The 27114-nt window shown below is 45.4% G+C and overlaps 1 protein-coding gene and 1 long non-coding RNA gene across 6 annotated transcripts in view; one reads left to right on the forward strand and one right to left on the reverse strand.

Moving 5' to 3' along the window:
- Positions 1 to 21623, reverse strand: part of LOC141054952 (uncharacterized) — a 46819-nt gene extending 25196 nt beyond the window's left edge. For 2 of the 4 annotated variants that reach the window (XR_012221442.1, XR_012221441.1), the window contains exons 1-2: positions 21491 to 21623; positions 9021 to 9136 (exon numbers count right to left, since the gene is read on the reverse strand). This is a non-coding gene — a long non-coding RNA (uncharacterized lncRNA). Of the gene's footprint in view, positions 1 to 9020; positions 9137 to 10934; positions 11147 to 21490 lie in introns of all 4 variants that reach the window. The other 2 variants (XR_012221443.1, XR_012221444.1) reach the window with 2 other exon arrangements.
- Positions 1 to 27114, forward strand: part of THBS2 (thrombospondin 2) — a 1059287-nt gene that overhangs the window by 785814 nt on the left and 246359 nt on the right. Inside the window, exons 17-18 of one of the 2 annotated variants that reach the window (XM_073551863.1) lie at positions 583 to 817; positions 1081 to 1168. In XM_073551863.1, coding sequence (XP_073407964.1) covers positions 583 to 817; positions 1081 to 1124 — 279 coding nt within the window. In that variant the 3' untranslated portion in view covers positions 1125 to 1168. Of the gene's footprint in view, positions 1 to 582; positions 818 to 1080; positions 1169 to 27114 lie in introns of those variants that run through there. The other variant, XM_073551862.1, reaches the window with a different exon arrangement.

A 27114-nucleotide genomic window follows, 5' to 3' on the forward strand; every position in this document is an offset into this window, starting at 1 on the left:
TTGTTAGTCTGGTTGATGTATTACAGTACACTACTACTCCCCTCTTCCCTGGGTAGGGCAAGGGTACAGACTGAGGGCAGATTCAAGAACTAAGGCAAGGTACATGGCTCCGGCATCTTCCCCATCAGAAGTAATCTGGGGAATAGGGCGAGCTTGGGCACCCCTAACGTTAGGGAAAGGGAAGGAGCCCCTGATTCCCAGACACCTGACAACAGAGTCTTAAAAAGACTGTGGCTTCTACATATAGACCTGTATTCCCATCTCATTTGTGAATTGCTGCAGTGGAAATACCTCTTCACAATACAAGTGAGTTCCAGAATGGGTTCAATTAGTTTTTCCTATATCAGATTTTTATACAGTGAAAAGGTTACAATACCCAGATTGCAAAACAACATAACTTGTCTTCAGACATTCAGCAATGAATAGGAGTTATAGGAGTACTGGATTTTTAGAATAAAGAGTGCACATGAAAATTGGATTTGCAGCCACCCTAGGAGTTCTCTAGATGATTTGTTGCATTTCACACCAGCTTCTTGTTATGTACTCAGCTGTACTTTTATTGTAATTACTATTTACTTTTAGACTGATGTGGACAATGACCTTGTGGGAGACCAATGTGATAACAATGAAGACATTGATGAGGATGGCTACCAGAACAATTTGGATAACTGTCCTTATATACCTAATGCAAACCAAGCAGATCATGATAAGGATGGAAGAGGGGATGCCTGTGATTCAGATGATGACAATGATGGTGTCCCAGATGATCAGGACAACTGTCGTCTAGTCTATAACCCTGACCAAAAGGATTATGATGGTAAGAGACTATAGAACAACCCTTTGTCTTAATGTGATAGATATACTGTATAGGTGCATATATGCAATATTTCGCTATTGGATGAATTATAATTGGATTGTTGATTTATGTTTTTAAGACTTGTTTTATTTGGTTTATTAAGAATACAACGTATCATCTGTGAACTTACAATTTTAATGAGAAAAGCAATATAAGTATAAAGTATAAATTATAGTTTACTTACTAAGAGAGTTATTAAATGGGTTATTTTTTTTTTTTTAAAGGGAGCTGCTGTAGCCATGTCAAGAAAGGGAGACAAACCGTTTAACAATTCTCTATTTCTGGCCATTTCTGCAAAACTAACAACTGTAAACAAAACCAAATTCTTTGTCACCATTGAATTATCTTTTCAGAATTACTGTAAAGTTGTAAAGCTTATTTATTGACTTCTTTATTTGACTTGTTGTTTTCTTATTTCACTTTTTTGTTGATTTCTTACTAACATGCATGACTGTTGTTAGCAGATATGCTGCAATAAAGTTTTATAGCTAGAGGAGTAACATAGTAACATAGTTTTGAAGGCTGAAGGAAGACCTTATGTCCATCTAGTTCAGCCTATTTTTAGTGCAGCTGTTCTGCATTGTTGTTCCTGGGGAAGGCAAAAAACCCACAGAGTAGAAGCCAATTTTCTCCATGGGGAAAAAAATTCCTTCCCCTAAGCTGGGTCAACCATCTACCTATAATATTCTGTTATTCGTAGCCTTCTATACTGTTACTCACAAGAAAAGCATCCATTCCTTTCTTACATTCATTCAGTGAGTTGGCCATCACCACTTCCTCAGGAAGAGAATTCCAGAGCCTCACTGCTCTTACTGTGAAGAACCCTCTTCTATGCTGGTGCAGAAATTGTCTTTCCTCCAAACGAAGAGAATGCCCCCTTGTTCTTTTCACAGTCCTTGGTACAAACAGTTCATTGGAGAGATCTCTGTATTGCCCTCCGATATACTTGTACATATATATTAGGTCTCCCGTAAGTCTTCTCTTTTCTAGAGTAAATAGACCTAATTTTGATAACCTTTCTGGGTATTGTAGTGAACCAACTCCATTTATCATTTTAGTAGCCCGCCTTTGAACCCTTTCAAGTTCAGTAATGTCTTTCTTGAGCATTGGCGTCCAAAATTGCACACAATACTCCAAGTGTGGTCTGACGAGTGATTTGTACAGAGGGAGAATTATGTTTTCATCTCGTGTCCCCAGACCTCTTTTAATGCATCCCATGACCCTATTTGCTTTGGTGGCAGCTGCCTGACACTGGGCACTCCAATTTAGCTTCTTATTGACTAAGATGCCTAAGTCTTTTTCCATGTCTGATTTCCCCAGCAGTTTCCCATTTAGTAAGTAATTATAGCATCTGTTTCTCCTTCCCATGTGCATAACCTTACACTTATCTGTGTTAAACCTCATTTGCCATTTTTCAGCCCAATTCTCCAATTTACTCAAATCTGTCTGTAGTTGCAAACTGTCCTCCTTTGTGTTAACTACCTTACATAGTATTGTATCATATGCAAATACTGATATTTTACTGTGTAAGCCATCCACTAGATCATTAATAAATATATTAAATAGTAGGGGGCCCAATACAGAACCCTGTGGTACCCCACTAGTAACCCTGGCCCAATGTGAGTGTGCACCATTAATAACCACTCTTTGTTTTCTATCACTAAGGCCGGTTTCACATTAGCGCTTTTACAGCGCGCGCACGGCCGGGGGTAGCTCCGCCCCCGATCCGGCTCTCGCCCGGCGTGCCCGCCCCTTCCTTGTAGCGCCGCCTCCTAGCGGACAGCGGCGCCTGCGATCGGCGCACCCTATCTTTAGCATAGGGTGCGCCGATCGTGCGCAGGCCGTGCGCTAGTTGCGCTTTGACCTGCGCTGCGCACTTTTGACGGTGCGCCGTGCGCGCCAAAATCGAACTTTTCGGATTTTGGCGCGCACGGCGCACCGTCAAAATTGCGCAGCGCAGGTCAAAGCGCAACTAGCGCACGACCTGCGCACGATCGGCGCACCCTATGCTAAAGATAGGGTGCGCCGATCGCAGGCGCCGCTGTCCGCTAGGAGGCGGCGCTACAGGCAAGGGGCGGGCACGCCGGGCAGAGAGCCGGATCGGGGGCGGAGCTACCCCCGGCCGTGCGCGCGCTGTAAAAGCGCTAATGTGAAACCGGCCTTAGCCAGCTACCTACCCATCTACACACATTTTCCCCTAGCCCAAGCTTTCTCATCTTACTTACCAATCTTTTATGTGGGACAGTGTCAAATGCTTTAGAGAAGTCGAGATAAATGACATCCAATGATTCTCCTTGGTCCATTTGAGAGCTTACATCCTCATAGAAGCTGAACAGGTTAGTTTGACAGGAGCGATCCTTCATAAATCCATGTTGATATGGAGTTAAACATTTATTAACATTGAGATATTCCATAATGGTATCCCTTAGAAACCCTTCAAAAATTTTACCCACAACAGATGTTAAGCTTACCGGCCTATAGTTTCCAGGTTCCCTTTTACACTCCATTTTGAATATTGGTACTACATTTGCTTGCCGCCAATCAAAAGGAACAGACCCTGTTTCTATAGAGTTGTGTCTTGTGTGTTATGAGACAGGTACAGAAGCAAAATGATATGTTATACAGTATTCGAGGAAAGCATTGCGTGAGATACTGTTCAGCCTTAAAAGCCTTTCATCTTTAGCTGGTTGTTTAAGATGTCAATTATTTGCTGTCATTATTTCATAGAAATCTTGTGCAGCAAAGCAAAGTACTGTGTGATTCCAGCCTTACAGCTCCTCAGCATGTGTGGTGCCAAAAAATTATTGTTTAGCAAAATACTTTCATGAAGTAATTTGCTGAGTTATATCATACTTGTTAGATGGTAAAATGTATATTTTATGAGACTTGGGATACATTTTAGCAGACATTCAGTTGCTCCATCTGCGCTTACATCCCAAGCCCCGCAAAATAGGATTCAGGTGTGTGCAATTACAGGTCCATTAATATTGATGCTGACGGATTCACAGTGTGCTTTGTTGGAGATAATTTTTGTCCGTATATGTCTAGTTGAGGCAGGCACTAAGATGTAGTCAACTACAGTGGGGCAAAAAAGTATTTAGTCAGTCAGCAATAGTGCAAGTTCCACCACTTAAAAAGATGAGAGGCGTCTGTAATTTACATCATAGGTAGACCTCAACTATGGGAGACAAACTGAGAAAAAAAAATCCAGAAGATCACATTGTCTGTTTTTTTTCATTTTATTTGCATATTATGGTGGAAAATAAGTATTTGGTCAGAAACAAGCAATCAAGATTTCTGGCTCTCACAGACCTGTAACTTCTTCTTTAAGAGTCTCCTCTTTCCTCCACTCATTACCTGTAGTAATGGCACCTGTTTAAACTTGTTATCAGTATAAAAAGACACCTGTGCACACCCTCAAACAGTCTGACTCCAAACTCCACTATGGTGAAGACCAAAGAGCTGTCAAAGGACACCAGAAACAAAATTGTAGCCCTGCACCAGGCTGGGAAGACTGAATCTGCAATAGCCAACCAGCTTGGAGTGAAGAAATCAACTGTGGGAGCAATAATTAGAAAATGGAAGACATACAAGACCACTGATAATTTCCCTCGATCTGGTGCTCCATGCAAAATCCCACCCCGTGGGGTCAGAATGATCACACGAACGGTGAGCAAAAATCCCAGAACCACGCGGGGGGACCTAGTGAATGAACTGCAGAGAGCTGGGACCAATGTAACAAGGCCTACCATAAGTAACACACTACGCCACCATGGACTCAGATCCTGCAGTGCCAGACGTGTCCCACTGCTTAAGCCTGTACATGTCCGGGCCCGTCTGAAGTTTGCTAGAGAGCATTTGGATGATCCAGAGGAGTTTTGGGAGAATGTCCTATGGTCTGATGAAACCAAACTGGAACTGTTTGGTAGAAACACAACTTGTCGTGTTTGGAGGAAAAAGAATACTGAGTTGCATCCATCAAACACCATACCTACTGTAAAGCATGGTGGTGGAAACATCATGCTTTGGGGCTGTTTCTCTGCAAAGGGGCCAGGACGACTGATCCGGGTACATGAAAGAATGAATGGGGCCATGTATCGTGAGATTTTGAGTTCAAACCTCCTTCCATCAGCAAGGGCATTGATGATGAAACGTGGCTGGGTCTTTCAACATGACAATGATCCAAAGCACACCGCCAGGGCAACGAAGGAGTGGCTTCGTAAGAAGCATTTCAAGGTCCTGGAGTGGCCTAGCCAGTCTCCAGATCTCAACCCTATAGAAAACCTTTGGAGGGAGTTGAAAGTCCGTGTTACCAAGCGAAAAGCCAAAAACATCACTGCTCTAGAGGAGATCTGCATGGAGGAATGGGCCAACATACCAACAACAGTGTGTGGCAACCTTGTGAAGACTTACAGAAAACGTTTGACCTCTGTCATTGCCAACAAAGGATATATCACAAAGTATTGAGATTAAATTTTGTTTCTGACCAAATACTTATTTTCCACCATAATATGCAAATAAAATGAAAAAAAAACAGACAATGTGATTTTCTGGATTTTTGTTTCTCAGTTTGTCTCCCATAGTTGAGGTCTACCTATGATGTAAATTACAGATGCCTCTCATCTTTTTAAGTGGTGGAACTTGCACTATTGCTGACTGACTAAATACTTTTTTGCCCCACTGTACATCTTGGTAGCTGCCCCCAATACGTGTATATGAAGAACCATACCTCACAGCCCCCCTGATGTTACTAATATGTTGGGGGAGGTCACTCGGTATGGCCTCCGCACCTTCACCAATGTGACATTCTGCACCCCCCTGGGGATACCCAACATCAGCTTTGCACAGTTTTACACACACACACGCACAAAGAGACACAGGGAGTGAGAGATGGTGGCTCACACAATTGCTAGCGAGGCACAACACTTGCTCACAAGCCTGACAGGCTGAGAGACGCCTTGCCAGCCCAGTAGGTATGCCACTAGTTCCTCGTTAGATATAAGTTTGGTCCATTAACAGAAACCATCCCCGGTAGCATGTGACGTTAAACCGAGAACACGTGCATGTGGATGAAGATCAAAAAGCATCCCAAATGTAAATTTGATATTTAATCTCTTTAAAGGCACACTAGACAAAACACTATATACACAATGGATATACATATACGGTTGTCAGATATACAAATACAGGCGGGAGTGCAATAAGTATAAGCATATGAAACAAAAGTCAGTTAATGGCTTGATGTTAGGCCTTGGTGCTGGCAGGCACATGGGAGGTTTGGGGTGCCAGCTCTTTCCAGTTCCTTCCAACCCTATACAGGGAATGACATCCATTAGAAGTGAAGAATGGACGCAGCCTCACATGAACACTTAACCCCTTGGTCGGTTACTCCCTTTCCTATTCAAGTATAGTCCTAGTTTCCCTCCCCCTGGGTTGGCCCTAGTTTTTCTCTCCCTAAAGGTACTGTCACACTTAGCGATGTACCAGCGATCCCGACCAGCGATATGACGCTGTCAGGATCGCTGTTACATCACTAAGTGGTCGCTAGTGAGCTGCCACACAGGCAGATCTCACCAGCGACATCGCAGGGGTCGAGGGTCGCTACTTACCTGTCACACTAGGCGATCCTGACATCCTCCCGCCCGCGTCCACGCTCGTCGCTCGTCTCTCCACAGGAAGCCCAGCAGGAAGCTGACGACGAGAAACGGTCCAGGACGTTCTCGCGCGATCAGCGATAATCAGTGGGGGAGCGGGTCGGAGGTAAGTATCAGACATAGCGATGTTGCTAGCAATATCGCTATAACATCACAAAACCTGTGACGTTATAGTGATATTGCTAGCGATATCGCTTAGTGTGACAGGCCCTTAACTCTAGAAGCTGCAACTCCAAAACCTTTGATAAATCATAACTTCTGCAGAAGGTCATAGGGTGGCAGTTTTCGTACCATTGGATCCGGCTGGGACTATGTCACACTTGGAGCCCAAACATTGCTTCACTCCAGGGTCGGGTTGGCCCACTGGGAAACCGGAGAATCCTCCGGTGGGCCCGCCCCCTGGCCAGTAGCACAACTCCTGCCTCCTTCATTTGCCTGCTCTGTCCTATATTCTGATCTGGTGCATCGAGCTGTGAGTGCATTATTCTATCCCAGTGCCGGCGACCATCTGCACTGCTCAGCAACAAGTAATGTGAAGTGAGGGCTTTCTCATCACCTGCTGCTGCCACTTCTGTTGATCTCATTGTGTTCACCACTCTCTCTGTTGTGGAGTGCTCGATGAGATCAATAGAAACCGGCAGCACTAGGTGATGAGAAAACACTCACTTCACATCACTTGTTGATGACCAGTGCAGATGGCTGCCGACATCGGATATGAAATAATGCACTCACATCAAAGCCAGCACAGAGTAGACTGTGAGACTGCAGACACAGCACAGGAGCTTTTAGAATGGAGTTGATTTTTGGAGGGAATGATGTCACTGGAAGGGGCGGGGCCTTCTACAGTCCAGTGAAGACCCGGTAGCAGGAAGCTGCAATGTGCTCAGACTGCTGGAGGGAAGGGAAATGACAGGCTGCACCATGGAGCCATGTGAGGAGAGGACTGAGGGACTGCACAATGGATCTTTGTACAGATGGGAATGAGGACCCAGGACTCAGTGTGAGTGAGTACTCTCTCACACTGTTAGATATGAGATGCAGATGGATTTTGGAAAGGGTTGATGTAACTTGAGTGGGGCTGCATAGGGAAGGTGATGATGAGGGGCTGTGTGGAGAACGGGGGATGGAGCTGTGTGAAGTTCAACGCAGTTCACCTGGAGAAATTTCTCAAACTGAACTACGGTGAACACTCTGAGCTCAGCGCTGCACCATGTGACTTTCTCACTGTGCTAGCTGTGATCTCACTGAGGTCACTGCAGTTCAGCCCCGCTGAGAATGCAACCTCAGTAACCTCGATGATGTCACCGTCAGTCACTGATGCTGCGCTCACAATGGCTTTTTCACCCGTGATTCTCAGCCTGGATGGTCGCATCTTGGCACCGTCCAGGTTGAAAACTATTTGTCTTGCCCACCATGTCCGTTATGCCTGTCATGCCCGCCATGTCTGTTATGCTGCATGACCCCTGGAGCAGTGTGCACGTGCACTAAATTCTCATGCCCGTTATGTCTCATGCTGCAAGATCCCTGGAAACAGTGTTCACACGCACCTGATGACTGTTGTGCTGCAAGATGCCTGTGTGCACGCGCGCCTTACCTCATGGCTGCACACCATTGCTAGGTAACCATCCGTCTCTGCTCTGATTCTGCAATCCTCTCTGTGTTCCTGGAGCCCCTGATCATGTGACCTTTCCTATGTTCCAGCACTGTCTGATTCTGCAATCCTCTCTGTATTCCTGGAGCCCCTGATCATGTGACCTTTCTTATGTTCCAGCACTGTCTGACCCAGCTAACCTCTCAGTGTTTGTGGAGCCCCTGATCATGTGACCTTCTCTATGGTCCAGCCCAGTCTGATCTAGCAATGCTCTCTATGACCCTGGTGGATCTGAACCATAAGTCCTTCCCTGGTCCTGACCTGGAAGTGCAGGTGCTATGGTGCTATATCAGACCGCCCCTTCCTATGGTTGGGGCCTGAGTATCGTGTTGCTTCCCTGCATGGCTGCTTGGTCTGCTAGGTTGCTCCCTGTATTCTGTGCCCCTGCAGTGCGTCTCTGCATACGCTCTGTGCTTGTACTCTGCTTCTTGTCCCATCCCGTGCCTTGTCTTGTGTTCGTCCATTGTGCCATGTTTTGTCTGTCATGCTTTGCCTTGTGGTCCTTCCAATGTTCTCTGTCTTTGCTTGTTCTTCCTTGCTCTTACCTATGGTGCTCTGTGGTGCCTCCTGGCATATGCACCACTCCTCCTCTCTTACCTATGGTGCTCTGTAGTGCCTCCTGGCACATGCACCACTCCTCCTCTCTTACCTATGGTGGTCTGTAGTGCCTCCTGGCACACGCACCATTCCTCCTCTCTTACCTTTTGTGCTCTCTTGCACATTTCGGGGATAATGTCAAGGTTTCCCCTTGACCCGGCTTTGGGCTTCGGCTTACGCTCCGCTGCTAGCTCTGTTCTTGCTCTGACTTGACTCTGTGTTTCTGCCTTCGTTCTGCTCCTTGCCCTGTACCTTGTCTTACCTTGTTTCTGGCCTTGCTTTGCCTTGTTTCTTGCTTTGCCTTGCCTTGTTTCTTCGTTTGCCCTTTCAATGAGCCTGGCATTCCTAGCTTCTGGTTTGTGCCTCAGCCGTGTGCGCCTGTTATGAATGGGTCACCGAGGAGAAAAAAACAAAACAAGCTAAGTCACAGAAAACCAGAGAGGTTGGTAACTATGCAGATTGCAGGTCCCTGATCCTAACCACACAACTAGCAGCAGCCGTGGAGCGTATCTACGATGATCCTAGACGCTTCGTCACAGCCGGAGAACTACATAAGCCTGAAGAAAGAAAAGGGGAAAACTAACTGCCCCAGAGCAGACCCCAAAGGAAAGACAGCCCCCACACATGTATTGACGGTGAAACAAGATGAAAGCACAAACACAGGCAGGAAAATAGGCTGAGCAAACGATGGGGCCCAAACTAATTAGAAAGGATAGGAAAGGAAAGACACTGTCTGCAATCTGCAAAAAACTCTACAAAAATAATGTCCAACACTTCTGATAGCAAAATTAACCCTGAAGTCACTAGACTTCTCCCACTATAGCAGCACTCTGAAATATTCTGAGACAGAGTAAAAAGAGGCCAATCTAATAAGGGACAAAAAGCAAATTGGCAAATACAGGTAAATAAGAGTGGAAAGTCAGCACAGCCCCAGCTGGGGCTGGCTGACCACACAAAAAACTGAATAGACCAACAAAATCAAGTGTGAACATTAGCAGAAAAACTTAGTTTTAGATGACTGGAACAGAGGTGAAAACCAAGACCTGACAAGCCAGAAGGAATCATCAGCACCAGAATAGGGAGTCGGCTGTCTTAAATCCAGTCTGAGATTCCTGAGGTCCAATCGTCATCCTCATTATCAGGTGGCAGATCTCTACTGATTAAATCAGCCTCACTACCTCCTGTTACAACCAGAGGGAGCCTGGCAGGAGAACTCACAACTGGTGGACCAGAAAATGAACTCACAACACACGCCCTTCCCGTGCCCACCTGCTTGGGCCTCAGCCGTGCTCGTCGGTCAGTGACAGCTGTGTTGCCTGTTATGCCCCAGCCGGGTTCGCTGGAGTCTAGCCCGCCTGTTTGTGCTGCAGCCCGACCAGCTAGCCAGTGCCCAGCCGTGCTCTCTATGCTTCCTTGCACCCACGCTGTCTCTGCACTGTTCTCTGCATGCTCCTCTAAAAGCACGCGCAGGCCCTAGCCTGCTCCTTGGCATACCTCCCCGTGCTTCTGTAAAAGTATGCGCAGGTCTTGTCATGTACCCTGTCATGCCCTCTTGCACACACAGGCCCTAGCCTGTACCCTGGCGTGCCTCTCTGCACGCGCAGGACTCTGCCTTGAACCCTGACCCTGGCGTGCCCCTCTGCACGCGCAGGACCTTGCCTTGGACCTTGAGCCCTGGCGTGTCTCTACACACGCACCCTGTCTTGTATGTTGAACTGTGAACCCTGGCGTGTCCCCTACACACGCACCGTACTTTGCACGTTGAACCTGGCGTGTCCCCTACACACGCACCTTGCCTTGCACCTTGCCCTGGACCCTGGTGTGCCCCCTAGCATGCACCCTGCCTGGAATCTTGCCTTGGACCTCGTCATGTTCCCTAACACGCACCATATCTGGAGATCTGTCGTGCCTCCTTGACTGTACCTTTGGTTTGCCTGCTGGATTCCCGGAAGCTGCCATCACTGCCAGAGATCATAAGCATGAAGACTACAGCCTGATGCCCTGATCCTTGCCAGCTGTCCGGTGTCCGATGCCATCGTCCTTGCCAGTAACCGGGCTTGCCTTCTAGCACATACTACGCCATGGACCTTGGCGTGCCACGCACGCACCTTGCTGTGTTTATCTGTTATCACGTTTTGCACTTAATGTTATCCTGAATTTGCCTTAATGAAGATACCTTGAATCCACGTATTGTCTTGTCTTGTTTCCTGCACATCCTTTGTCGTCAGACACTCGTACCTAGTGTCTACTCGAGCCGGCCGTCTGGTTCCAGCAGTCGTGGTGATTCACCCCCTTGGTCTTGCCCCTGACACTCCCTGTATAGGGGGTGGTTCCTCACAAGGTCAGCTCGCCCTAGGTGGGTGGGTGCCACGACCCAGAGGGTCCAATCTAAAGAAAAAGTCGACTCAGCGTAAGCGGACCTCGTCACACTATTTATCCTCAGATGAGGTGAGGGATATTGATGTTTTTTATTTTTGTTTTATTAGAGGAGACAATGGCTTCAGTGGAATAGGTGATGACATGAGTATGGTTTAATTTAGATTCATTAAAGGAGTCTGTGTCATTCTTTCAATTAAAGGACTTTATTCTTGCCGTGTCTTTATTTACCATATAATTTAGGATTAGTAATGGGCAGGCGTCTTATAGATGTCCCTCCATTACTAATCCATGGGCTTGACGTTACCAGACAATACAAAGGTGACATCAACCCCACAAATGTGAACCCCTCTTGCCATCGCTATAGGGCAAGTGTGAAGAGCCGGGCAAAGCGCTAGAATTGGTGCATCTAATAAATGCACCTTTTCTAGGCGGCGGCTGTTTTTTGGCTGGGGGGGGGATCAATATCAGAGGCCCCTTACCATCCTGAGAATACCAGCCCTCAGCTGTCTGCATTGGCAAGGCTGGTTGTCAAAAATATGGGGATCTCATGTCGTTTTATAGCAATTATTTATTTAAATAATTTAAAAAAACAGCATGAAGACTGCTCTATTCTTGATAACCAGCCTTTTTGAAGCTGAAAGCTGAGGGTTGCAGCCCCAAGCTGTCAGTTTTGCCTGGCAGCAGTCATAGGTTAATGGTAGCAGTAGTCCCATTAACCAACCCCAGTGACCAGAGGTAAACTTTATACCTATGATTAGAGTTGAGCGACTTTTGTTTTTTTAGGATCGCGTTTCGTTTCGTGAAACCCGACTTTTCCAAAAGTCGGGTCAAGCAAGATCGTCCGATTATAGGGAAAAGTCGGGGTCGTCCCGAAACACGAAACCCAATGTAAGTCAATGGGGAATAAAAGTCGGCAGTGAGAGGAGGACAGGAAACACACCTACAGTGCCCATTTGAATGCCAAAAGCATCAATTCTTCTTACTTAAGCTTGTCAACCTTAATTAACTTCATAATACAAGTTACGCACTGAAAAATGGGGGTTATTTGGCTACAGTTGTGGGGGGGGGGGGGGGAGGGCTGGCTCCAGGTTTTCATGTGCCCTGGGCGAAAGAGCGCCCCTTTAACACATACCACAACTCATCATGCTCCGATACGGCAGAGAAATAGCAGTATAGTACAATGAAAAATACCTCACTTTTTACATCTCATGACGAGGCCCATCTATTTCTCCATACAGAATCATTGGTCCCATATAATGTTTGAAACAGTATATGATGAGCTCCACATAATGCTACAGTATATGTTGGTCCCCATGGATGAAGCTCCACTGTCTTATGGGCCCAAATAATACTCCAAACATAATGGGCCCCATTTCTAATGCTCTAGTGTATAATGGGCCCTGTAAATGCTGCTCCAGTGTCTGATGTCCACCTTTGGAATGTTCCAGTGTATGGTGGGCCCCATCTATCATTCTCCAGAGTATAGTGCTCCCCAAAAATTGCTGTCCCAACATTGAAAACAATCAAATAAGTCTCCTCGCTAGGGAATCCCTGTACTTGTCTGGACTCCTCGTCGTCCCCATCTTCCATCTCACTGCACAGTGTTTCAACTTTGCAAGTGCTGTGATCCTGAGCAAGCAGGGGGGCCCACTCGTTGGCGACGGCACTGGCACAGGGCCCCTGATAGTACGGTGGTGTGTCTGATGGCGGGTGGGCCGAACCTGCACTTTCATCTGCAGCTTCCTCTTTGTCACCGTGTAAGATGGAACTGTATATGGGAAGGGTAACCTGAGTTTCATCAGGGTCAGATTCAGGCCGTGTAGCGTGCGAGGGGAATGTAGTGGTCTGGGTCAATGTACCAGCAGATTCATCGAGCAGTGGCTGGGCATCAGTGCACTTGTGTCGCCCCCAGGAGTACGGTCGCCACAGTGGCATTACCTTCCTCCTAGGGAGTGTGATGTCATGCTTGGGAGCAACGAACAATCTCTCTAGCAGGTTAACTGATTGGGCGGCGTTATTCCCACGAGTCATGACCCTCCAAACAGCGTTCATGAAGGCAAAGTGTTTGTTTTACGCGGGCAGTATGGTTGCAAAGCTGAGCCTTAAAGGAATGTCCAGAAGGGCACCACCAGGAGTGGAGCCTACGCTTAAATTCGACTCCACCTGGGAAACCTCAACCATGCCAGCTACAGAACAGATGCACACATTGCAAGCTTAATTCCGTTAACGAACGAGACTCCGTCATGCCCCGCGGTCCGAGTCCGGCTTACTAGAGGGACACGTGAGGCTCTGGCACATGAGATTGGCCAATAACTGGTGTGTCATGCCCTTACATGTCCGTGGCTGCATGTGCGCTACACTGAAAAGGCCAGCGTTTGTCGCTTACAGGTGCAGATAACCCGCTGAACAACGTTAGTGATGGGGATCACTGATTACAATTATTACCCGCGAACAATGATTTCCCAGTAAGTGCAGGTCAACCGCAGTTCCGGAATTAGGCCTAACCGTCATTCCTGAAAAAATGAAAAACTTACGTGTGCAAACCACAGGTGCTATAGCTTGCTTAACAGCTCGCCAGCCGTTCTCACGCCCAGTATGGATTACACGTGATTGCACAAAGGTGAGAAAGGGTACCGTATCCCCGGATAACATGTATGGATAGCGTACACATTCAAAATATATGTCTATACATCAGGAGGCAGGCTCAGATGGTGTTAGGCCCAGTATGGATTGCACGTGATTGCACAAAGGTTAGAAAGGGTACCGTATCCCCGGATAACATGTATGGATAGCATAGTGTACACATTCAAAATATATGTCTATACATCAGGAGGCAGGCTCAGATGGTGTTAGGCCCAGTATGGATTGCACGTGATTGCACAAAGGTTAGAAAGGGTACCGTATCCCCAGATAACATGTATGGATAGCGTACACATTCAAAATATATGTCTATACATCAGGAGGCAGGCTCAAACGGTGTCAGGCACAGTATGGATTTGACGGCCCAGACTACACAGCGGAGGAGCAGGGAGAGGTAAAGATTGCAAATGCTGGGGCCCTGCCCAAGCAAGGGGGGCCCACTCATGGGCGTCGGTACTGGCACTGGGCCCCTCATAGTACGGCGGTGTGTCTGACGGCGGGTGTGCACCACCACCGTCAGAGACACTTGATTGCACTATGAGGGACCCTGTGCCAGTGCCCGCGCCCAAGAGTCGGCCTACCCACCTGTCCAGGGCAACGGCACTCGCACGGTGTCGTGCGCTAGGTGGTGACCCCAGCCATGGGGGGGGGGAGGCAGCACAGTTAGGGAGTTTTAGAAAGTGGCATATGTTGATGTTGGACATTCAGCTGATGCAAAAGGTGAAATAGGTCAAGTCCCAGGAAGAGGTGGACCAAAGCAAGCCATTTTTCTGTCACCCTATGTGTCATCAGGGGAAGGTGGGACAAAATCCTTGGAAACCCATGCGTGGTTCATTTTAATGAAGGTTAGATCATCCACATTTTGGGTTGACAGACGGGTCCTTTTTTCTGTCAGGATTGATCCAGCTGCACTGAAGACTCTTTCGGATAGCACACTTGCAGCTGGGCAAGCGAGCTCCTGTAAGGCATATTGTGCCAATTCAGGCCAGGTGTCCAGTTTAGCGGCCCAATAGTCAAAGGGGAATAACCTGTGTGGGAGAACATCGATATGGGAGGAAAAGTAGTTTGTAACCATAGTTGACAACTGCTGTCTCCTGTCACTTTCCATCGATGCAGTATTACCAGTTGTGTGAGCGGTACTTGAAAAATCAGTCCACAACATTGTCATGAAACCCCTGTCTCCAACGCCACTTCTGCTGTGTGCACCACGAACACCTCTGCCAAGCTGACCCCGGCCCGTACGGCTCGTGTGAGAACCATCACCGCTGCTGTGTGCTGGGAATGCCTCAAGCAACCGATTTACCAGAGTTGCTTGTTTATTAGCCAATATTAGGTCAAGGTTCTCCTGTGGCATGATGTTTTGTAATTTGCCTTTATAGCGTGGATCCAGGATGCTGGCCAACCAGTAGTCATCATCGTTCATCATTTTGGCAATGCGGGGGTCCCTTTTTAGGATCTGCAAGGCATAATCTGACATGTGGGCCAATGTTCCCGGTGTCAATGATGCACTGTGAGTGCTGGTTGAAGGAGCACTTTCTGGAAAATCCACATCCCTCCAGTCACGCACAAACCCTGTACCAGACCTTGCCACACCAACATTTTCACCTGCCCCACGAGATGCATCCTCCTCCCCTAAGTAATCATCCCCATCATCCTCCTCCTCTTCTTCCTCCACCTCGTCCAGGAGAGGTCCCTGAGCAGACAATGGCTGAATGTCATCAAGGATTCCCTCCTCCTCTTCCTCCTCATCAACATTGGCTGCAGAAGCCTGCTCCTTAAGGTGCGTCAAAGTTTGCATGAGCAGACGCATAAGTGGAATGCTCATGCTTAGGATGGCGTCGTCTGCGCTTACCAGCCGTGTGCATTCCTCAAAACACTGAAGGACTTTACAGAGGTCTTTCAGCTTCGACCACTGCACACCTGTCAACTCCATGTCTGCTCTCAAAGTGCCTGGCCGTGTATCCTCCCACAAATGCATTATGGCCTGCCTCTGCTCGCACAGCCGCTCCACCATGTGCAGGGTGGAGTTCCACCTTGTTGCAATGTCGATAATGAGGCGGTGGTTGGGAAGGTGGAGCAATCGCTGCAGCTTCTGCATACGAACGGAGTGTACAGGCGACCGGCGGATGTGCGCGCACAGTCTTCGCACCTTCTGGAGCAGGGCTGTTATCTCCGGATAATTTTTGAGGAAGAACTGCACCACCAGGTTCAAGGTGTGAGCCAAGCAAGGTATGTGGCTGAGTTTTGAAAGGGCTATGGCTGCCACAAAATTACGGCCGTTATCACTAACTACCTTGCCTGCCTCAAGATGTACACTGCCCAGCCATGACTCAGTTTGTCGCTTCAAGTACTCGGCCAGCACCTCGGCGGTGTGTCTGTCACCCAAACACATCATCTGCAACACAGCCTGCTGACGCTTTCCACTAGCTGCTCGATAGGGGGACACCTCGTGTGCAACAGTGGCAGATGCAGATGGAGTGCTCGTACGACTGCGCTCTGTGGACGAGCTTTCGCTTCTGGAGGAGGAGGAGGAGGAGGAGGGTCGAACGCCTACAGCCAACTGTTTCCTATACCGTGGGCTAGGCAGCACTGTCCCACCATCGCTGTCCCCTGTGGACCCTGCATCCACCACATTAACCCAGTGCACAGTGATGGACACGTAACGGCCCTGGCCATGCCGACTGGACCATGCATCAGTTGTGAGGTGCACCTTTCCGCTCACTGACTGCTTGAGTGCATGGACAATGCGGTCTTTCACATGATGGTGGAGGGCTGGGATGGCTTTGCGAGAGAAGAAGTGGCGACTGGGTAGGTCATAGCGTGGTACTGCATAGGCCATGAGTTCGCGGAAAGCTGCGCTTTCCACCAACCGAAAGGGCATCATCTCTAACGAGATTAGTTTGGCAATGTGGGCGTTCAAACCCAGTGTACGCGGATGAGAGACTGAGTACTTTCTTGACCTACTCATAGTGTCTGGGAGGGTGAGCTGGACTTGAGAGCTGCATATGGTGGAAGTAGCGGTGGACAGGGCGGACTGAGAGAGGGTTGATGATGGTGATGGAGTTGGTGTTCTTTCTGATGGCCTAGAATCAGTCTTTCGTTGATATAACAGTGGGATTCCCTGACTGCTGTGGCCTTGCAACGACACCTCAACATTTGCTGCTGTGCTAACCGGTGGGCTTACAGTGGGGGAAACAATGTAGCGTTGCTGACTACCTTCGTTGTGATCAGTTGCACATGTGGCACTTGAGGTTTGGTGTTGTGTCCACGCTTGCAAGTGCATGGTGGTTAAATGTCAAAGCATGCAACTGGTATTCAAATTTTTCAGATTTTTCCCTCGGCTAAAGGTCTTTGCGCACTTCTTACAGATAACCTTGGCCTAATCATGAGGATTTTGTTCAAAAAAGCGCCACACTGCACTCTTCCTACTTTGGCAGACATTTTGCGGCCTAGCACGCTGTGATCTTTTGACCCTCTGGACAAGCTGTCCAGCAACTCTTTTGATTTTTGGAAGCTGTCTTTGGAGTGCTCCGGGCCTGCCAGATAACAGCTGTTGCGATGTCGATGTCTGCTGTGGATGCTCCTCATCTGAGCTATTGGAAGCAGCACCCTCTTCCCCCAATGGATGCCAATCTGGGTCAACAACTGGGTCATCCATCACCTCCTCTTCAATGTCATGTGCACCTTCCTCTGTGTCACCGTGTATGGTGGTATAGTGTGCGGGAAGGGGCACCTGAGTCTCATCAGGGTCAGAATCTGGCTCTGTACACTGCGAGGACAATGTAGTGCTCTGAGTGAATGTACCAGCAGAATCATCCATCAGCGGCTGTGCATCAGTGCACTCCATGTCAGATTCATCTTGGCCTGGGTAATTCACCATTTCACTTGATAATCCAGGCATGGTATGTGAAAACAGCTCCATGGAGTAATCAGTAGTATGGCCTGCGTCATCCTTCAATCTTGGTTGGGGTGAAGGACACAAGGAAAGGTGTGGTTCATGAACATGAGCCTCCAATGACGACTCAGTGCTTTTACTTTTTACAACTGAAGAAGAGGAGGCGATAGAGCTGGAGGCTGAGTCAGCAATGTAAGACAAAACTTTTTCCTGATGCTCTGGCTTTAAAAGCGGTTTGCCAACTCCTAGAAAACTAAGCCTTCGAACCCTTATGGAGCCAGACGATGACGCAGGCTCAACACCTCCTGCATTCGGTCCTATTTTGCTCTTGCCACTACCATCAGATCCACCACCAACACCATCATTACCAGCTGCCAACCCCCGCCCAATTCCACGGCCTCTTCCACCAGCCTTCCTCATTTTTGGTAGAAATGTAGACAAAATCCAACAAACTATATAGTAGTGTAAAACAAGGTACAAGGTGTCTATAGGACAGGGGAGATTTTGAATTTCTGCAGACACTTGTGGACACTGGACACTTTTGGATTGTGTGAGGCCCACTGAATATCTGAGCGCTATGTCACAGGCTCGATGGCACAGCTGTGACCAAAGTGACTAGAGGATAAGGGAGATTTTGAATTTCTGCACACACTAGTGGACACTGGACACTTTTGGATTGTGTGAGGCCCACTTAATATCTGAGCACTATGTCACAGGCTCGATGGCACAGCTGTGACAAAAGTGACTAGAGGATAAGGGAGATTTTGAATTTCTGCAGACACTTGTGGACACTGGACACTTTTGGATTGTGTGAGGCCCACTGAATATCTGAGCGCTATGTCACAGGCTCGATGGCACAGCTGTGACCAAAGTGACGAGAGGATAAGGGAGATTTTGAATTTCTGCAGACACTTGTGGACACTGGACACTTTTGGATTGTGTGAGGCCCACTGAATATCTGAGCGCTATGTCATAGGCTCGATGGCACAGCTGTGACCAAAGTGACTAGAGGATAAGGGAGATTTTGAATTTCTGCTCACACTAGTGGACAATGGACACTTTTGGATTGTGTGAGGCCCACTGAATATCTGAGCGCTATGTCACAGGCTCGATGGCACAGCTGTGACCAAAGTGACTAGAGGATGAGGGAGATTTTGAATTTCTGCAGACACTGGACACTTTTGGATTGTGTGAGGCCCACTGAATATCACAGCGCTATGTCACAGGCAGAAATTGGCTAGTATATCACAAACTACAAGGTGTATGTATAATTGGGCAGAATAGGAATCTCCCTAGAGTGCAGGTCTGTAAGAACGGAACATGTCCTCGACTTATTCTCACAGAGTGACACAGATAGCTTCACTGTGGCTGTGACAACAGTCGTTACACGGTACTGTGTGAGGAGCTTACACCGCTGTATGGTGTGAAAAAATGCACGTTCAGTACCTCAGCAGGACAAAAAAAAAAAAAAATTGGGATTGCTTTTAAAAAAGCAGTTTGCAGAGCAGTGGGTAAACAGCAATGCAGCTGTCAGGAAGCCTTAGAAGGCAGCCCAACAACCAACACCACTGATACACCACAATATAGCCTCCCCTTGCACTGTACACACAGTGACTGGTGTGTTGTACAGGCAAAATCGCTAGCAGCAGAAGCAGTTTTTTTTTTCTTCTTCCCTGCCTAACGCTCTCCCTACAGAATCAGCAGCAACCTCTCCCTATGCTAAGATCGGCAGAAGTAAGATGACGGTCGGCGTGCACGCCCTTTTATACCCCCTGTGACGCCCACCAAAGCAAGCCAATCACTTGCATGCCCTTCTGAAAGATGGTGGTGACCCGTGCCTATGTCATCACGTTGCCCACAGTGTCCGTGGATCCTGATTGGCTGTAAAAGAGAGCAAAACAAACTTTTGAAACGCGACTTTGGCGCGTAAGTCGCCGACCTCGTGGCCGACCTCATCCTAGGGTCGGGTTTCGTTTTATGAAACCCGACTTTGCCAAAAGTCGGCGACTTTTGAAATTTTTTGACCCGTTTCGCTCAACTCTACCTATGATCACTGCTGCTGGCTTATGCTGTCATTTGACAGTGTGGGAATCGCGGCTGTCTGACCGATGGTGATGATTTTATCGCCTATCAGAAGCAATGTTGCTGCGCTGTTATGTACATGACAGCATGGCAATTACTGGATGTTCGGATCCCCCATTCAAGTGAATTGGGTCCGAGTATTGTTCTGGTACCCGAACCCAAACTTTTTTTTAACGTTTGGCCAGACCTGAATATACAGAGGTCCGCCAATCTCTAATCCTGTGTCTAGCGTGTGACTGGTGTGCATGTGTCCTGTGTTTAGCGTGTTACTAGTGTGTAAATTTTCGTATAGCAATATTGCATTTTCAATTTTTCAAAATTCCGTATGTACGTAATATAGCACTTACCCATTTTCTATGGCAGTAATGCAGTTCCAGTTTTCTAGATGTACCATTCTAAATAACTCAAAATGTAGCTTTATATTTTCTTAGTACTGGTGTGTGTGTGAACTGTTTTTGACATTTGACTGGTGTGTATGTGTCAAGTGTGTGTATGTGGCACATGTCTAATTAATACAATCTTTCTGTGCTTATAAAATATAATTGTTCTCGGCAGCACTTAACTTGTTTTGCACAAAATTACCTGCTGCCAGTAAGGATGGTTTTAAATCAAGCATAAAAATAATTACACACAACAAATGAGCATTATGCTGGTTTGTCAGAGGGTTGTTTAGACAGGTTTATAGTTGTAAAAAATTCCCTGATTATCAGCTTGACAAGATTGAAGCTACCCCGTAGGCATGGTTGGCCCCAAGAATGATTTTCTTTGGTGGACCCCAACTACTCCAGTGTGACGCTACTTCACTCCCTCATTTCTGCTAGCCATTCTACTTATCTTCCCACTCCAGGGTGCTAGAATGGACAGAGACCTCGACTGGTTTTTGACCCATTCCTGAGATCTCAAAAATGGAACTGGTATATGGGTAGGACGTATGATAACTCCATAACTTCTTATGAAATTAAGGCTCCCGTATGTCTTATGGGAATTCTTTAAAGCAGTTAAGCAGCTTGGGCTTCCAGCAGGGGTTTATTCTGCCATAAAGGCCCCGTTACAAACTAGGCTGCTGGGAATATGAGCATTTTCATTTGGAGGTGTTGAAGCTGTACTACTTGAACAAGGTGTCCTGTCTGAACTTCACACGGATGTGATACAGTCGATTGGCTTGAAATTATGTCCACCATAGTCTTCACAGCGTATATGGGCAAAAATGAAGTCCAAAAGATCACACTATGATTCCATCTACATCTTCATAGTCAATGGCCCCATCAGCACTTATAGTCAATTCTTATTTTGCTGGCTTTGCATATAAGTTCTAACTGAGCCACTGAATGTATGCTAAAATGCTATGCAAAAAATAGTCTTATAATTGGTGGTATGAAACAGGTCTTCAGAATGTCATTGAACATAACCAAGACAAATGTTGTTTACCTGCTTTTCCTTACATTATCTTAGTTTGGTTATAAGGACTGCCATTGATATGATTGGTTGCATACAATAATGTATTTACAGTTTAGTGGCTGATGCAGGGATTATTAAAGGTGCTTCTTGGTAAAATGTAGCAACACAGAAGTCACAGGGTACATAGATACTGAAAACCTACAGTTTGTCAAGGAGCGCTTCCGGCTGATTCATTAATTACTCCGAGTATTTCAAGGAATATCCAGAAAAAGAAGGGGGGTGCAGATCGAAGTGCAGAGTTTTAATTATGTCAGATAGAAATAAAAAATTCTTCTCACCTTTTTGGTGTCTTGTTGCTCAGCGTACAACCCTATGTTTGGGTACTGGAGTAATCGTCTGGATCTGCTGGCCTGCAGCTCAAAACAGGTGGAACGAACTACCTTGTAGGAGATTAGTCAGAGAATGCAGAAAAGGATTTCCAGTTTGTCAAGGAGCGCTTCCAGCTGATTCATTAATTACTCCGAATATTTAAAGGAATATCCAGTTTATTATTAGACAGTTCAGAAAAATACAAAGACAATATAATAATGTATAAATGTTTTATAGATGACTTAGTAATCATCTGGAGGGGTGACATAGAACAAGCCCATATGATGGTAGGAGAAATGAATCAAAACACATGGGGGATTTCCTTCACGTCCACAATCAGTGCAGAAAAAATAGTCTACTTGGATTTAGAGATCTCACACATGGGAAAGAAAATTGTTACAAAAACCCATTTTAAAAAAGTAGACGTTAATGGATATTTACATTACAATAGTTCACACTATACTAAATGGAAGAATAATATTCCATTTAGTCAATATTTAAAAATAAGGAAAAATAATAGTAGAGAACAGGATTATATAGCACAAAGCAAAATTCTGACCAATAGGTTCCGGGAAAAAAAGTATCCAAAAACCCTAATACAACAAGCCTATAAGGTTAATCTAGCAAAACCCAGGGAGAATGTTTGAAAAAAATGCTTGAAAACACCATGGAAAAAAGCATTGAGAAAACTGTGAGGGAAAATGCTGTTATAGATACAACTAAACCTCACCTGAAACCTGATAATGAAAAATGGCAGTTTAACTTTATTACAGCCTACAATAAAGACAACAAAAAAATCTGTGAAATTTTGAAAAAACACTGGTATGTCCTGAAACAAGACCCTCTGCTACGAAATGTATTACCACAAGCCCCGAACATTACATTTAGAAGGGGAAAAACAATAAGGAATATGTTAGCTCCCTGCCGACTGAAAAGCTCTTCAAAAAACCAAAATTCCTTAAAAAACTTTACAGAAATCCATGGAATCATACACCAAAAGAATGTTAATAAAATTGGGGTATATAAATGCAAACAGAAAAAATGTCAGTGTTTCTATAATATAGCAGATAAACAACAACAAATAGTTTCCAACAGTACAGGTGAAATATTTCAAATAGAACAATTTCTGACATGTACGAGCGACTTTGTAATAGATGTCATCAATTGTGACTGTGGCCTCCAATATGTGGGGAGGACCACACAAATGGTCCGAACCCGATTGAATGGCCACAGGCACAATGTCAAAGTCGGTCTCCTTACTCACAGTCTATCAAGACAGCTCCTGCTAACACATAAAAAAGAATTCAATGTGACCCTGACACCGGTTGAACAGATTCCTGGAGATGTTTCGAACAGGATACAACAGTTAAATAAGAAAGAGGCCTTCTGGATATACAGATTGAGGACTCTGTATCCAGATGGCCTCAATGACAAGCTAGAAAATATATAGTACTGTTGTCTTAAGTCTAAAAAGATTCTTTGATATATTCACTACTGGTTTCTTGTTGGTTCGCTTTGAATCCCCCTTAAGAATGTGATCATATGTCATTTCTGATGAGATGTTTCCTCTAGTATATAATAATGATTTGTGTGGAAAACAAATATCCCCGGCTAGAAATCAATGGCTAAAAACCCCATTGAAAGAGACTAAGCACCCAGAGACGATACATGTGGATGGCTCTGTAGAGTAACTATGTAAGTGCGATAGAAATACAGGAATATGAATGCATGAGTTCTAGACAGATACTAGTTAATCTGATGGTCCCTAGTGATGAAACTAATAAAATGAAATTATCTACGGCTTGGAAAAGTAGTTTTGACTCATCAGAGATATATACAAATTCTTTAATATGGATGCTAAACGATAAATAACCTTATTAATTTTATTAATTTTAAACATGGAAGAAGTATATGTATAATGAGAAGAGAAGGGAGAAGGAAAGGGAAGGAAGAGGGAGGAAAAGGGGAAAAAGGAAAAAAAAAAACCACATAGAAAATGTTTTTTTTTTAATTAGATTCCAAGCAATATAGATTCCACCTACAACTAGCCTCCCAACAGTTTGGAGAGGTGTGCATGTATTTTTAAGCGATGATAATTGATTGAAGGGTGGAACCTTTTTTTTTTTTCCTATATAATTGTGTCTTTTAGAGATATATATGATTTTACCTGATAAAGGCTAATTTTATGTGTAGCCGAAACGCGTTGTGTTTTTATGTCTAATAATAAGCTGGATATTCCTTTAAATATTCGGAGTAATTAATGAATCAGCCGGAAGCGCTCCTTGACAAACTGGAAATCCTTTTCTCCAGAAGATACGAGTGTAATGCAACTGCGGAGCAGTGGAGCACAACCTCCACCAGGGGGCGCAGTAACGAGAAACAGGGGTAGTACTTACTGTGTAGCACCTCGTTGCAGAAGTGCAGGCCGCCACCAGGAGGCAGCAGAGTAGTCAGACAGGCCGGAGTCAGCAACAAACAGGAAGATGAAATACCAGAGGTCACTGCAACGCACAAGGTCAGAGACGAGCCAAAATTCAGAGCCAGAGGGAGTGTGGTATCCAAAAGGAGGAATCAAGGTGCAAGCCAGTGGGTCAAAGACCAGTTGGGGAATGTAGTACCAGAGACAGAAAAAACAGAGGCGGAGTTCAGAGTTCAAGCTGAGTCATACACTGTAGGGAAATCACTAAACATACACAAAGTCAGGGATAGGGAACGGGTCAGACACACACACGGGAAGTCAAAGGCAGAAGGATCACTAGGGTATACTGATCAGCTGCTCAAGCCAAGGACCAGAACTATCACTGACAAAGGCTACCAAAAATACCACCAATAAATAGCCACCCAAGGACCAAAGAGAGGCAGGATGGTTAACTCCTATATGACCAGACGGGGAAAGAAAAGCAAGAAGCAAACCCCGACCTGGATCATGACAACGAGTAACCACTGCTTAGTAAATGTACTTGACTTCTCTGTTTTCCTCACACTTACTCTTTCACCATACTTACTCTCCTAAAAAAACATAAAACACACCGGCCACTCTCCTTCTCCAACTTGCTCTCCCTCTCTCTGCTTCTCCTCACTGCTGGTGACATATTTCCCAATCTTGTACTCCCACAGCTCATAGTTCCCATTAATTCCTCCTACTATCACTCCCTACCTAATTTGAACTACTGTAATCTCTCCTATGTAAAACCCATCCCTCTGATGCACACTCTGGAATGTCCGTTCCATATGCAATAAGCTCCATGTGATTCACAACCTCTTTACCTCTCACAATTTTCCCTTCCTGGGCTTCACCGAAGCATGGCTGACATCTTCTGACACTGCCTCTCCTGCTGCGCTGTTTCGACGGCCTCCACTTCACCCACTCTCCTCGCCCTGGCAACAAACATGGTAGAGGAGTTGGTCTTCTTTCTACCAACTGCACCTTCAACCCAATCCCATCTCTACCCTCTCTTACCCTCCCATCTTTTGAAGTCCACTCTGTCTGCATCCACTTTCACTACAACCTCCAAGTGACCTCATATACCGACCTTCAGGCCAAGCCTGGCTTTATTGACCAATTCTCCACCTGGCTTCACTTTCTGCTGACATTCCCACCCTCATCATGGGTGACTTTAACATCCCCACTGACAGCCGCCAGTCATCAACCCCCAAACTCCTGTCCCTCACTTCATCTTTTGGACTTACTCAGTGGTCCTCCTCAACCAACCACACAGACGTAGAAAAAAAAAAAAAAAGGGGGAGGCGCCAAGAATAGTGAGGTGACACGTCAGCATGGATACATATACATGAATCATACAAAACAATAAAACTTTATTACAACCATATTAAAAACAATGTTTAAAATGCCATAAAAAGAGTGTTGGTATAAAAAACGTGATTAAAAAATAAAAAGACATGGGGGGGATCACGAGGTAAAAGATTAAAAAATGGCTCTCGAGTCCTGGAGTGGATTAGAACTTGCCTCAGAGGATATAACTCATGGTATTAGTCCACTATGCTACATGTGAAACTGGAAAGTAAGGAGAAAATGGTTAAAATCATGTGTAAATAGCTGAAACTAGTCTCAAATATCTTTTTTCTAGGTGGAGAAAAGAGAAGAACAACAAGAAGAAACTCTCTGAAATAGGTGATATAAATATGGTTAAAAATTGAGTGTTAAGACATAATAAAAATAAAAAAAAAAAAAAAAATTTAAAAAAAAATAAATAAATTAAAAAAAATTCATCGGTGGAAAAAAAAATGCATAAAATTTTTTTTCTTTAAAAAACGAAGATGATATAAAGTAATTGAAAGGATAAGATATTAAAACACAGGGTCAAAATAAAATCAATAAAAAACATCATTGATGATATTAAGACCATTGGGCTCAATAGATTTGAGTTTGTAGATCCAAAAAACTTCCTTTCTGCATAGTGATTGAAACCTATTGGGGATGTGGTCTGGTATGTGATCAATGGGATAAATGGTGGCTTTACTGAAATCTCTGGAATGTGTGGTGTCAAAGTGTCGTGAAAGTCTATGTTTTTGGAAGCCTATTTTGATATTGTGACGGTGTGAATTCATGCGACAATGTAGTGCTTGTGTAGTGCGACCTACATACAATCTGGGACAAGGACAGGAAATGACATATATAACATGAGAGGAATGACAAGTGAGGTGGAATTTGAGGGGAAATTTTTCAAGTGTAATGGGGTGGACAAACACAGACGTGCAGTGTGAAATGGTATGACAGCAAGCACAATTAGGACGTTGACACTTATAAATCCCTGGTGATGAAATGGTATGGGTAGTAGGCTTCTGGGGTAGAAGTCTACTTGGAGCCAGAATATTCTTTAAAGACCTGGCCTTTCGGAAGGTGATAGCAGGTTTGTCTGGAAGGACCCCATTAAGTATGGGGTCCTTCTTAATGATGGGCCATAAATTATTTAGAACATCTCTTATCCTGTTCTGTTGTGAACTGAATTTCCTTCAGGTGGCTGGGTAACAAGAGAACATGATGAAAGAACTGCACTAATTATGAGGATTTTAACACACAATCCGAGGTCCTGAGGGAAAGGTTCCTTGCTCAGAGGTATCCCAAAAAACTCATTAGCTCTACATGTGATAATGTTTTTAAAAATTTTAACCAGAATATTCTCCTCAGCAAATCTCTGGCTAAACAAAAGAAAGATGATGCTGAACTCTTTAGAACAAATTTTATTACAACATTCAGTTCACAACAGAACAGGATAAGAGATGTTCTAAATAATTTATGGCCCATCATTAAGAAGGACCCCATACTTAATGGGGTGCTTCCAGACAAACCTGCTATCACCTTCCGAAAGGCCAGGTCATTAAAGAATATTCTGGCTCCAAGTAGACTTCTACCCCAGAAGCCTACTACCCATACCATTTCATCACCAGGGATTTATAAGTGTCACCGTCCTAATTGTGCTTGCTGTCATACCATTTCACACTGCACGTCTGTGTTTGTCCACCCCATTACACTTGAAAAATGTCCCCTCAAATTCCACCTCACTTGTCATTCCTCTCATGTTATATATGTCATTTCCTGTCCTTGTCCCAGATTGTATGTAGGTCGCACTAC

The sequence above is a fragment of the Dendrobates tinctorius genome, unplaced genomic scaffold (assembly GCF_039654945.1).
Source record: "Dendrobates tinctorius isolate UK_male_01 unplaced genomic scaffold, ASM3965494v1 ptg000181l, whole genome shotgun sequence".
Taxonomy (NCBI): Eukaryota; Metazoa; Chordata; class Amphibia; order Anura; family Dendrobatidae; genus Dendrobates; species Dendrobates tinctorius.